This window comes from Pinus tabuliformis, chromosome 8 (assembly GCF_031772625.1).
Source record: "Pinus tabuliformis cultivar Carrire ecotype Pingquan chromosome 8, CPIR1, whole genome shotgun sequence".
NCBI lineage: Eukaryota > Viridiplantae > Streptophyta > Pinopsida > Pinales > Pinaceae > Pinus > Pinus tabuliformis.
The window spans coordinates 1148955607-1148969543 of NC_142294.1; the positions used below are offsets into that span (position 1 = coordinate 1148955607).

The 13937-nt window shown below is 37.7% G+C and overlaps 1 protein-coding gene and 1 pseudogene across 1 annotated transcript in view; both read right to left on the minus strand.

Annotated features, from left to right (window-relative positions):
* Positions 1-2519: 2519 nt before the first annotated feature.
* On the minus strand, positions 2520-8028 carry LOC149239420 (uncharacterized; annotated as a pseudogene).
* A 428-nt stretch (positions 8029-8456) lies between these two features.
* The window catches only part of LOC149239421 (uncharacterized), a 37766-nt gene continuing 32285 nt past the window's right edge, over positions 8457-13937 (minus strand). Inside the window, exon 2 of the mRNA XM_089369854.1 lies at positions 8457-9025. Coding sequence (XP_089225980.1) covers positions 8457-9025 — 569 coding nt within the window. The remainder of the gene's footprint in view (positions 9026-13937) is intronic.

Sequence of the window (13937 nt, forward strand, 5' to 3'; positions counted from 1 at the left end):
GTGTCTTGGAACTTTCGCTTAATTCAAAAGCTTATCAACAGGCCAACACGCTTTCACACATGTATTGTATTTGTTGTAAGACTGATATTTAACAGTTTTAATGCATGTTTCTTTAACCATGTGTTCTGTTAGAGCCTAGATTTGCCTCAGGCTGAAAAGGCAAGGTTCTAGGTCAACATCACACCACGCTCAGCCTCGTAGCTAGCTGTATGAGGACAGGAGAGGGCTCTCTCCAGGTCAATCTCAGCGAAAAGTATTTCAATGAGGCTTGAGATGACTTGAAATGGGAAACTTATTTTAGGCTAGTAAATAGATATGAAAGAGGTAGTTTAATAAATGATTGAGTTTTTTAGGGCTGTATGGAACAAAGAACAGCATGAGCTTGATAAATTAAATCAAAGACACAAATTATTTCATGAGGCAAGATAGGTAGGAAGTTTAGCAATCAAATTTTGAATAATATGGAGTGGAAAGACAGTTGAGAGGCTAAAAAGGGCATATGTGATGAATCCTTTTCAGACAGAAGAAGCCATACAAAACTTGAACGCTTTCCCAAGGCAGAGCAGTAAAATGAATTCTACCTTTCTTACTTAGAAACATTCAACTGGAAATGATTATGAATGAAATGTAAAACATCACAAGGCACATATGAAACAGTAAGAAAACACTTATGCCAAACTCACACCACATGAATCTCACAAATTAGAGCTGCATCTTTTCATTAATCCTCTGCCAAAACTATACAATGAAAGTGCTGGATTTTTCCTCCACGCTACTCCCAGAAACTCCAACCCCTTACAAATGATTTTTCATACAATAAATAAAACTATCTGTGGGAAAACAGATCAACACAAAATGAGGGATTATTTAATCATTATTAACAAACAAAAGATGAAGAGCCAGCCATCTGTTCTGAAAAGGGGCAACGTTACATGTGAAATCTGTTGATAACCAATGAAGAGGCGGAAACTGTAGCTGTATATCCCTTCTGAATCGTAATTGGAGTCAGAAATAGACCATCTGTTCCTATTTCTTTGCCATGGTAGATGTCTTTGTGGCGTTCGGTCTTTGAATTTTCACCTTCCCTTTTTCCGCACCTGATTATGCAAACTTAAAATTTTACTTAGATTACAGATCTGCACATCCACTCAACATTAATCAATACAGCTAGTCTTCTAGTTCACTTGTGATAATTACATCCAATTCCATTGTTGACTACTGTTGTGATCTTTATATCGATTGCTATAAACAACTGTTTTTTTTAATGTACTCAAAGAGACAGGATACATGCACAAGAACAGTTGTAAAGGGCAAGATTTAACCCATGACCATTCATTAACAAGCATCGAAGACTTGTTGTAACCGCAGTCTCCGCATCTCACCATTCAACACGCAACATGTAGATTATACAATTCTTAAGGTCTTGAGATAACCCTTCAAGTATCATAGCTTGCAAGTGAGAGAACCGTATCCTACGCAACTAGGCAGCCAAACTTTTTAAGGCAATCTCATACACGTTTTCTAACAACCCATTGGATGATAGAATACGCTCTAGTTGAGCCGTTGCAAGAGTTTTTCTGCCCTCATCAAATCGCTTCCACCTTGAGAAAGTTGAAATGTTGCGGGATGCAACCTGTGGATTAATTTTATCTATCTTCAATACCATATCTCCAACGAATTCATAACTAGAACCATATTTTACATGGAAGTTAACCAAACTACTGCAGAACCCTCCAATGAAAGAATAAACCTTGTTAGGATTCCAAATGTCAAAAGCAGGGTGCTCCAACAAGCTTTGTACATTCTTAACATTGCCCGGGATATCAGAGATAGCTTGCAATGCAAGCCACTTATTGATAACCAAGGCATCCTCTTTCCACTTTTGATAGAAATCAGACAAAACTTCATCTCATTCATCTCCGACATTTTGGGCAATAGTACCCAAAGCCGCAAATTGTTCAGTCATATTTGTAGCTGATTTGTACTCTTGTAATACAAGCTTTGTCATTTTTGGCTCATTCAATGAGGCAAGGTAAGCAAGGGCCGTATTTTTCAAAGCACGTCTTGCAATACTCTCGTGATTAGGATCATATTCCTCTAAGCTTCGGTTAGTTTCAACCTTTCAATTGTGTGTTTAGACATAACATGTACAGGTTGAGTAGCTTCAAAACGATCAAACAGCTCTGAAGAAAATGTCGACAGATAGCCTGTCCCTAGTTTACGTTGGCATTAACAACAACGTGCATTTTCAACTGGAGTTTCCTTATTGTGAGTGCTCACCCACATAAGTGCTGATGCACTCATGTAATGCCTTGGCACGAGGCAAATGGAGTCGGTTTGAAGTTTTTGGATTCCAGTGATAAGGTTTTTTGCTTGTCGGCTCAGTGCACCGCACCTTCCCAGTGCACCGCGCCCATGTAAAATTACACTGTGCAGAGGCGCCCAATGTGCCGCGCTCCTCCAGTGTGCCGCGCCATTTGCTCGATGTGCCGCGCACACTCTAAACACACAGTTTGGCTTCAAAATTCACAAGTTCCACTTTGTAAGCTGTAAATCAAAAGCCAATCGACTAAATCTGAGCATTTACCGTTCAGGGGTTTTGTAAATAGTTCTCCATCCTTGTCTACATGAAAAACATAAATAATGTGGCGATGTTGTATCAGATTTGAAATGGCACTACGTGCACGTTCTCCATGAAGCTGTACAAAAACAATGTTAGTTGCATCACATGCTTGTTCAATCTCATTGGCATCTTCTTCCACAAAAACTCCCATAGGCTCCGCTCCATGCTCCCTTGCAGCCCTTGAAATTTATTTTGCAACATTTAGTGACACTGATCTCTTTGATTTGGGCCATAGAATCATCCCTATGAACTTGGCATCTGCTTCAATGACAAGAACTGCATCATGGACAGTGGTAATCCCACACATCTTTACCAAAGGAACAGATTCATCAGAATCTACAGCTAAGTCTAGTGAAGAAAACATGCCTACTGAAGAATCTCTACCAACATGTAAATGCATACATATTGTCTTATCATTGACCCTGGACATCTTCTTTGATGCTTTTGATTTCTTCCAACCAAAACCTAGTAGCAGGGCACCAATACTTATTGCAGCAATTGATCCATCTTTTATGAGAAATGTAGCTTTGACACTTCACTGTTTGCTTTGATTTTTGGGCTGATGATGTCCTTTCTGTCTGTTCTTTTGTAGGGAATGGATGGCTAGAACTTCGGCAGAGCATCAGGACGACTCTTGAAGACTTTCACAATTGAAAAACTTTGCTAATTACATGACAATTTATTACAAAATAAAATGACGAATTTTCTTCAAAACAGAGTTTTGAAGAAAAGTCATAGTCCAGCAAGATGATGATGAAAACATTTGAAATGAAAACTTATTTGAAGACATCCTCATGACCTGTGGGCATTATTTGACATTCTGAAGACCAAACCCTAGACCTAGAAACTGAAAGACTGCTTTTTTGACCAAAACACCATCTATGACTGTAAATGACTGAAATCAACTTTGATGATCTTTGAGAAATTGTGACCAGCCCAGCAGGTACAACCATGAGAGAAACAGGTGAAGAGACCCTTCCGTCAGTCAATGGCATGCCCCTAATGGAATGCAACTAAATGAATCGAGTGAGACGCCTAAAAATGAAATGCAAAAAGAATTTTGATATCTGACGGAGGACTGACAAGACCGACTCTAACATTGGCTCCAATGGGGATGGTAGCTCTAGCTCATTGGAGGTGCCAAGAACTGCAGATCTTTGGGTGAGCAGACAGTGCCTTCATCCATTGGGCAATGGAGTCCAAATCAATACCAGACTGTTAACTACTTTGCTGACTAAAAAATTGACTCAAACTAACTTGATGCAAACTGGAATGACTGAAAAAACTTGACTCGAACAAACTAACTCAAAATACTAAGACCTGAACTTAAAACTTAAAGCTTGGTGGTAGTACATGACCACCTGCGTTTCTTACAAGACAATATACCATCAAACTATATCAAAATTCCAATGTAACCAATCAAGCAGATGCCTTCTTGATTGATTATCCTGATCAAATCTTCTGGTCAACAATAGATACTTGTAACTGGGCATCCAAAAACATAATTGACCATGATCTCCTTCATCACTGAACACTGCAATAATCACCTTCACTACTGACTGCAACAGATTTGCCAAAGGATCTTGAAAAACATGAAGTCTATCCTCCTGTTGAAAGAGCAAGGTGTCTTTCTCCTTTGATTTTGATCTTTCCTCATCATGTACTTTAGTAAAAGTATGTTCCTGGTTCTCAAAAAATTCTGAACAAGTAGATGAGCAGATTTCCTTTTCAAAGAACATTTCAAAACATGAGACATATGAAGAAGAATCTGAAAGGGAATCCTGAATGGTCTGATCTTCTGCAGTCTAAATATATTGTAGGTCATCTTCATATGCTATGACAACCAAATTCTCATTACATTCATCAATCATAAGAAAAGAAACCTCAAAAGATTCTTGAGACCCAACACTATCATTTATATCATCTACCATGAATTCATCCAGAGCTTTTTCACTTACTTGAACAAAATTCTCATCTTGTTGTTCATGAACTGACTGGATTACTTCTTTATGAAGGCTTTGTTCTGATGACACAAAAACATTTGGATCCATAACTCTGTCTTCTTCATTCCAAATGATTTCAACAGCAGGGTTCTCCTTCATGGGATTCAGTACAAGGTATTCTTGGTCTTCACAATTTGAATCTAAATCTGAAATGGGTGACTTAACTTCATCACATTCTGAAATGAAAACTTGACTTTCATACATGCTGTCATCTTCTATGGACAGATCTGAAACGACACTTTTTCTTTCATCACTTTCAGCCATATGGACATCTTCAAGCTGCTGATATATAAAGCTGCTTACAGGACTGCCATCCTTTTTAGAAAAGGAAGAAGTTCCACCATCACCTTCTTGACCATGTGCACACTAGAGATCTCTGTTAACTTGAGCTGGAACATGACCATTCAAGAGTTGATCTATCTCGTCTTCAGACAGAGGAGATAATACTTTTTGTTTTCTCTTGCTCAAACAGTGATTGTCTTCATTAATTTCAAGTGAAGGAGTGTACAAATTTTCCTCATACTGCTGATCCATTTCATGTAATTCCTGTTGACTGTCAAGATGCAAAATTCCTTCATCTTCCACCGTACTAAAATCTTGATCCTGCTGCAAATTTTCCTGATCATCTTGATAAGTATCACTCTCTTTATGCTGCTGAAATGGATTCTCATACAATGCTTCCATGATTTCTCCGTCCATCAAGTCATCATGTCCATAAAAATTCTCAAGATCTTCAATAAAACTATGAACATGGCTACAACAGTCCTGAACTAAAGCCAAGGATGGATATGATTCTTTATACCTTTCAAAGAATATTGCATGAAAATCTTTTAAACAATAAATAGAAGCAGGTGGCAAACTTTCATACCAAGATCGGGCTTCGTCTTCTAGAGTAGCCATAAACATTTTAATCAAACAGTCTTCAGAAAAATTGATCTTTAATTTATGCACATGAATGTGGAATTTCACCAGATGAAGAGCAGCGTCATTACCTTCCACATTTCTGAACATGGGCAAATTCTGAAGCCAATCCACCTTGGGCATTTTATTTGGAAAACCTGGGATGTGATCTCGGCTCATGGGAGTGTATCTTCTTGCAACCTGATCCATCTTGAAAACCTTAAAGCTACTGATCTTCCTGCAGCGGAGTCACCATGAAGCATTGATTTCTGGATTTTTCAGTGAATGAAGTTGCAAAGTGAATGATTTCAGCCTATCAAATTCTAGACTCATCACCCAAAGTCTAGAATGATTTGAGGTACTGGGGGTAATTCACAAGTCAAGTGTCACGTTCACAATCTAGACTGGATATTCACTGAAGCAACGTTTATCTACTTCCGCTAATGCAAAGAAAAAGCATTTCGAAGGCTACCTGGCATAACTTCAGGCTCCGTCTGTAGCTTATAAAACAAATGACATCAACAAGAAAACCATTTTCTTCCCCAGTATGGTCACCACTATGTTAGAGCCTAGATTTTCCTCAGGCTGAAAAGGCAAGGTTCTAGGTCAACAGCACACCATGCTCAGCCTCGTAGCTAGCCCTACGAGGACAGGAGAGGACTCTCTCCAGGTTAATCTCAGCGAAAAGTATTTCAATGGGGCTTGAGATGACTTGAAATGGGAAACTGATTTTAGGCTAGTAAATAGATATGAAAGAGGTAGTTTAATAAATGACTGAGTTTTCAGGGCTGTATGGGACAAAGAACAACATGAGCTTGAGAAATTAAATCAAAGACACAGATTGCTTCATGAGGCAAGATAGGCAGGAAGTTTAGCAATCAAATTTGAATAATATGGAGTGGAAAGACAGTTGAGAGGTTGAAAAGGGCATATGTGATGAATCCTTTTCAGACAGAAGAAGCCATACAAAACTTGAATGCTTTCCCAAGGCAGAGCAGTAAACTAAATTTTACCTTTCTTACTTAGAAACATTCAACTGGAAATGATTATGAATGAAATGTAAAACATCACAAGACACATATGAAATAGTAAGAAAACACTTATGCCAAACTCACACCACATGAATCTCATAAATTAGAGTTGCATCTTTTCATTAATCCTCTGCCAAAACTGTACAATGAAAGCACTGAATTTTTCCTCCACGCTACTCCCAGAAACTCCAACCCCTTACAAATGATTTTTCATACAATAAATAAAACTATCAGTGGGAAAAAAGATCGACACAAAATGAGGGATTATTTAATCATTATTAACAAACAAAAGATGAAGAGCCAACCATCTGTTCTGAAAAGGGGCAGCGTTACATGTGAAATCTGTTGATAACCAATGAAGAGGCAGAAACTGTAGTTGTATATCCCTTCTGAATCATAACTGAAGTCAGAAATAGACCATCTATTCCTATTTCTTTGCCACGGTAGATGTCTTTGTGGTGTTCGGTCTTTGACTTTTCACCTTCCCTTTTGCCGCATCTGATTATGAAAACTTAAAATTTTACTTAGATTACAGATCTGCACATCCACTCAACATTAATCAATACAGCTAGTCTTATAGTTCACTTGCGATAATTACATCCAATTCCATTGTTGACTATTGTTGTGATATTTATATCGATTGCTATAAACAACTGTTTTTTTAATGTACTCAAAGAGACAGGATACATGCACAAGAACAATTGTAAAGGGCAAGATTTAACCCATGACCATTCATTAACAAGAATCGAAGACTTGTTGTAACCGCAGTCTCCGCATCTCACCATTCAACACGCAACATGTAGATTATACAATTCTTAAGGTCTTGAGATAACCCTTCAAGTATCATAGCTTGCAAGTGAGAGAACCGTATCCTACGCAACTAGGCAACCAAAATTTTTAAGGCAATCTCATACACATTTTCTGACAACCCATTGGATGATAGAATACGTTCTAGTTGAGCCGTTGCAAGAGTTTGTCTGCCCTCATCAAATCGCTTCCACCTTGAGAAAGCTGAAATGTTGCGGGATGCAACATGTGGATTAATTTTATCTATCTTCAATACCATATCTCCAACGAATTCATAACCAGAACCATCTTTTGCATGGAAGTTAACCAAACTGCTGCAGAACCCTCCAATGACAGAATAAACCTTGTTAGGATTCCGAATGTCAAAAGCAGGGTGCTCCAACAAGCTTTGTACATTCTTAACATTGCCCAGGATATCAGAGACAGCTTGCAATGCAAGCCACTTATTGATCACCAAGGCATCCTCTTTCCACCTTTGATAGAAATCAGACAAAACTTCATCTCGTACATCTCCAGCATTTTGGGCAATAGCACCCAAAGCTGCAAATTTTTCAGTCATATTTGTAGCTGATTTGTACTCATGTAATACAAGCTCTGTCATTTCTGGCTCATTCAATGAGGCAAGGTAAGCAAGGGCCGTATTTTTCAAAGCACGTCTTGCCATACTCTCGTGATTAGGATCATATTCCTCTGAGCTTCGGTTAGTTTCAACCTTTCAATTGTGTGTTTAGACATAACATGTACAGGTTGAGTAGCTTCAAAACGATCAAACAACTCTGAAGAAAATGCCAACAGATAGCCTGTCCCTAGTTTACGTTGGCATTAACAACAACGTGCATTTTCAACTAGAGTTTCCTTATTGTGAGTGCTCACCCACATAAGTGCTGATGCACTCATGTAATGCCTTGGTGCAAGGCAAACAGAGTCGGTTTGAAGTTTTGGATTCCAGTGATAAGATTTTTGCTTGTCGGTTCAGTGCGCCGCGCCCATGTAAAATTACACTACGCAGAGGCATCCAATGCGCCGTGCTCCTCCAGTGCACTGTGCCATCTTCTTGATGCACCGCGCACACTCTAAACACATAGTTTGGCTTCAAAATTCACAAGTTCCACTTTGTAAGCTGTCAATCAAAAGCCAATCGACTAAATCTGAGCATTTCCCATTCGGGGGTTTTGTCAATAGTTCTCCATCCTTGTCTGCATGCAAAACATAAATAATGTGGCGATGTTGTATCAGATTTGAAATGGCACCACGTGCACGTTCTCCATGAAGCTGTACAAAAACAATGTTAGTTGCATCACATGCTTGTTCAATCTCATTGGCATCCTCTTCCACAAAAACTCCCACAGGCTCCGCTCCATGCTCCCTTGCAGCCCTTGAAATTTCTTTTGCAACATTTAGTGACACTGATCTCTTTGACTTGGGCCATAGAATCATCCCTATGAACTTGGCATCTGCTTCAACGGCAAGAACTGCATCATGGACAGTGGTAATCCCACACATCTTTACCAGAGGAACAGATTCATCAGAATCTACAACTGAGTCTAGTGAAGAAAACATGCCTACTGAAGAATCTCTACCAGCATGTAAATGCATACATATTGTCTTATCATTGACCCTGGACATCTTCTTTGATGCTTTTGACTTCTTCCAGCCAAAACCTAGCAGCAGGGCACCAATACTTATTGCAGCAATTGATCCATCTTTTATGAGAAATGTAGCTTTGACACTTCACTGTTTGCTTTGATTTTTGGGCTGATGATGTCCTTTCTGTCTGTTCTTTTGCAGGGAATGGATGGCTGGAACTTCGACAGAGGATCAGGACGGCTCCTGAAGACTTTCACAATTGAAAAACTTTGCTAATTACATGACAATTTATTACAAAATGAAATGACGAATTTTCTTCAAAACAGAGTTTTGAAGAAAAGTCATAGTCCAGCAAGATGATGATGAAAACATTTGAAATGAAAACTTATTTGAAGACATCCTCATGACCTGTGGGCATCATTTGACATTCTGAAGACCAAACCCTAGACCTAGAAACTAAAAGACTGCTTTTTTGACCAAAACACCATCTATGACTGTAAATGACTGAAATCAACTTCATGATCTTTGAGAAATTGTGACCAGCCCAGCAGGTACAAGCATGAGAGAAACAGGTGAAGAGACCCTTCTGCCAGTCAATGGTATGCCCCTAACAGAATGCAACTAAATGAATCGAGTGAGACGCCTAAAAATGAAATGCAAAAAGAGTTTTGATCTCTGATGGAGGACTGACAAGACTGACTCTAACATGTTCTACATTTGAACTGATTCATTTGTTGTAATGCATAATCTATTAATGGAAATGTGTCGTATATGCTGTTAATGTTGTCCTGTCCGGGTCGACTGCTATATTGGACATCGGACAAACCTTTCACATGAACCTTGCTGTAACAACTGTGGCACTCATTTCGGACTGATCCATGAGTATTGTACGTGTTATCTTACCTTATATGTTGTGACTTCCGCATCTGAGTGGACTTCTCCTCCAGAAGCTGTGTATGTCCTTTGTGTTGTGTGTTCCTAATCGAGTTGGGACTGACCCCTTTCAACCTAGAACTCATCTTCACCTTTTCCTCTCACAGTGAAAGAACCATTGACACAAGTACACTTACACTCACCATGCACGTGAACCTCACTTCTTGAAGACAAAGCGAACCACTCTCCTGTGCTGACAAGCAAGAGTTGAGGCAAATCCTTAAGACGATGGAAAAGGGCCATCATACGGGATGGGGCTCCCACACCAAATGGTGTGAGGTCTAGTTGGGACTTCATACCGGGGTGATCCGTTGAATGTTGGTGGGTCTAGCACCATCAACACACTGTCAAGTGAAAATTATATTTTCACCAAAAATACATAGATTTGGATATTACCTATAGGAAAATGGCATTGTAAAATTATGCAGTCGGGTCAATTTAAGAGTGGTTGTCTAAATTTTCCCTCTAAATCTTCTTGATTTCATCAACAAAATTATTTGGAAAAATGGATAGGTGAACATAAGCTATTGTACATTTGTAAACTATGTACATTTTTATAAATTTGTTCCTAAAAAATTGTTTTTTCGACAATATGTTGCAATATTTTTGTAAAAAAACTGGAGAAATCAAAGAAAGGGTTCATATTTTGAGAGTCAAAGTATATTATTGTATATGAGGAAAATATTTCTACAATTTTAATTAAGATAATATTCTTTTAGATATTGGCACTGTGTATGTTCTGTAGTAGTGTTCCTTTTACGAGTTTGCATTTTTTTCTTCATATCTACAATTATTTCAAGTTATATACAATATCCTGAAGAGGCTAAATTGAGAATCAATTTCCCTATCTTATAGCATGGTTATGCTATACACTGATATTTATGATAGGATCAATTTGTTTTTATCATACCTCTGAATGAATGGTTAGATTATTGTCGATATTTCATATAACTAAAGTATTTTTTTGTTTTGTTATAGAGCCATTGGAATACTATTCCCCTACATTTTCTGCAATAGCATGCATCAAAGTATTCAACAAATGCTGTAAGATATATTATATCTTTTCCTTTTCCTCCTATCACCTCAGTTAATCCAATTAGTCATCTACCTTAGTTGGAATCTAGCCTTTTGATTAGATATTTGAAATGTATTTCCCTGTAGTTTATTAAACAAGGAGTGATCTCTTTCAAAAACATTATTGATTCCTTATCATAGTTTTCTATCCAAAAATTATCTCAAAGGAATAACACATGCAACATGGTGACCATTTACAACCACATCCTAGTATCATGGATATTCCTAAGCCTCCATAGCCCATGTAGGATGGGTGGTATAACAACCCTGTAGAACTTCCTTATGGTATTTCCCATTGACTCAAGAATCTTAAAATTACTCTTGTTGCACCTATTTTTATCATATTATTCCTTATAATACTTCATTTGCATGCTCTGTACCTAAAGTTCATAAAAAACCTCCAATTATTTGCTAAGAAGAAAAAGGTGAAAATCCACTAAGGATAACATTTTTGGCCCATTTGATTCAACATTTGCATAATAAAAAGGAAATTTAGTTGAAACAAGAGATGAAGGAAAGATGGATATCTCTTTCTATCTCTTTCAAAGATATGCATCATGAGTCATTTTAATTTTAATGTTTTTTGCGTGATGGAAATTTGAGGCATAATTTGGGATACAATGATATTTATTTTTGATGGGACCCCACCTACTTTAAGTTAATTATCATTTTGTATATTCATGACCTTTTCCCTTAAAACATTTTCACTCTCTCTTAAAACATAATATTAAATAATGACAAAAATATAGTTGAACTACCAAATTGTTTTATTCAAAGATTAAAATGAGAGAAATAATGAATGGAGAAGGAGGAAAGTCCATGCGAGCATATGTCCAAGTTATAAAATGACATTTCATTATTATTCATTTCCTTTTTTAATTTTATATGTTGAGCATGTTAACAATTTTTGTCATTGATGTCAAATTTGGTCATTGACGTCAACAAGTGATTTCAAGTTTAGGGGGGCTTATTGAGATGTCATGCATGATGCTCATTGGGTCAATTGGTTGTAGAAAATATTTGAAGGCAATTTGTTTGTAGGTTTTTTTGTTCAGAAGTACATGTCAATTACTTAGTTGGACAATCCTCTTAGAGACCTTTCCAATGGCATATGTCACTTGGTATAACTCCTAAGGGATAAGGAGTTATCACACTGAAGTTTTAATAGGGTACCAAGGTTCATGGTTCCAACATAGGCCTTTCGTCACTAGATCAATGTCAAACTATAGAAAAAATATTAGGAGGAAGAATGATGTGCAATAGACGATAGAGTAATAAGTTGTCTGTCCCATCCCCTAATCATAAGTAGCTAGGTTAATGCACTTAGGTACTTATTGAACCCCTTCGTCCTATCCAAGTGAAAAAAACAATGTGGCAAGGGGAAAGAAACATGCAAAAGTGAAAAAAGGCTCCCATTCATGGCCCCTAGTTACAGGGTGCTCGACCTAAACATTTATCGATATTAGCATTATGCTACTTATCGACCTTTAGGGAGAAAACTAAATTTCACTCAAAATTGTAATGAGAAATAAGCGATGGTTGACACACATGAAAGGACAAGTGGTGTCTCAATGTAACTACCAAGTGGCAGAGATGATGATGTGGTAGCATGTGTGTATAACCATCAAAGGTGAATTTGGTGTTTTTCAAATGGCTGAATGAACAATTGTAAAATGACACGTGGTAGTATAGTGGGAGGTGTGTTGGAAAAGAAGACATGGAATAATCTTATTGGTTGATTTTGATTGAAAAATGGTAGATGGTGACATAGCAGGTGATGTGGCAAAACCTTAAGATCTATGCCAAGGACCGATTTTGCAAAGGTTTTTAGTGCTTATATTTTAATGGTTTTTCGTAGTTTTATGAATGTGGGGCCATCGATGTAACACCCTCCTATCAGGCCTACCCAAAGTAACCATGCTAACCGAGTAAACATGAGATGAGAGGCTACTATGATCAAATTAGACCTCCTATGTGACCTCAAGGAAGTGGAATCAATGAAACATCACACACAGTCATCCAACATCATCAACAAAACCCTTAGGAGACAAGTAAACCACTCAGACAGCCTGTCCCTTGGTCCCACTATTGTTCTGGACCTTTGAGGCCATAGTCACTCTCATTATATGGGCAAGAGGGTGATCAGAGACCTAAAGTCGCTCTTGTAGGCCTACCTACCAGCGACTGTGGACCAAACTTGCTAGTTATGTTCCAACGACCTCGAGAGTTAAGCCACTTTTTCAGGCCTAGATCCTAGTCCACTGCCTAGAATAGAATGAAATATCATAATCAAGTAAAGTACAAGGAAACAATGATACAAAATGAAATAGCTAATCAAGACCTTAACTAAACGCGTACTAGCCATGACAGGCATTTCACCAACCATATTGTCAACATCTAACCTATAGGTATAAACAATAAAATTAAGTGTAGGGATATCATACTTATATGAGAATCTCCAAGAACCATTGTTTCCTCAAGTATTTTGTTTCCTTATCACTTATTAGGTCATAGATACAATATCCATTCAAATACAAGTAAAAACATGCTGAGAGCCAAACATAATTGCTCTCACAAAATATACATCTAACCAACATAATAGGAACATAATTACAACGAACATATCAACCATTAAAACACACACACACACACACACACACACAGATATATATATATATATATATATATATATATATATATATATATATATATCTATCAGTACATTTACACATGAAAATCAATGGAATGAATTTCTCATTCATCAATGCAATGAATCAACTGGAGATGGGACTACCATGTTCCACTTGACCATAGATTGGCTGAGCCATGTCTCTTTCAAGCATGAATGTGGGACTCGTAGAACACATCAAAAACACCAATCAATGTGGATGCCACCAAATCTATCCACCTACACTGTGAGGTATTTGACTCCCTCCTAGTCTCTCAGGCTTTACTGTGCATTTGCAGTTCGATCCAAGG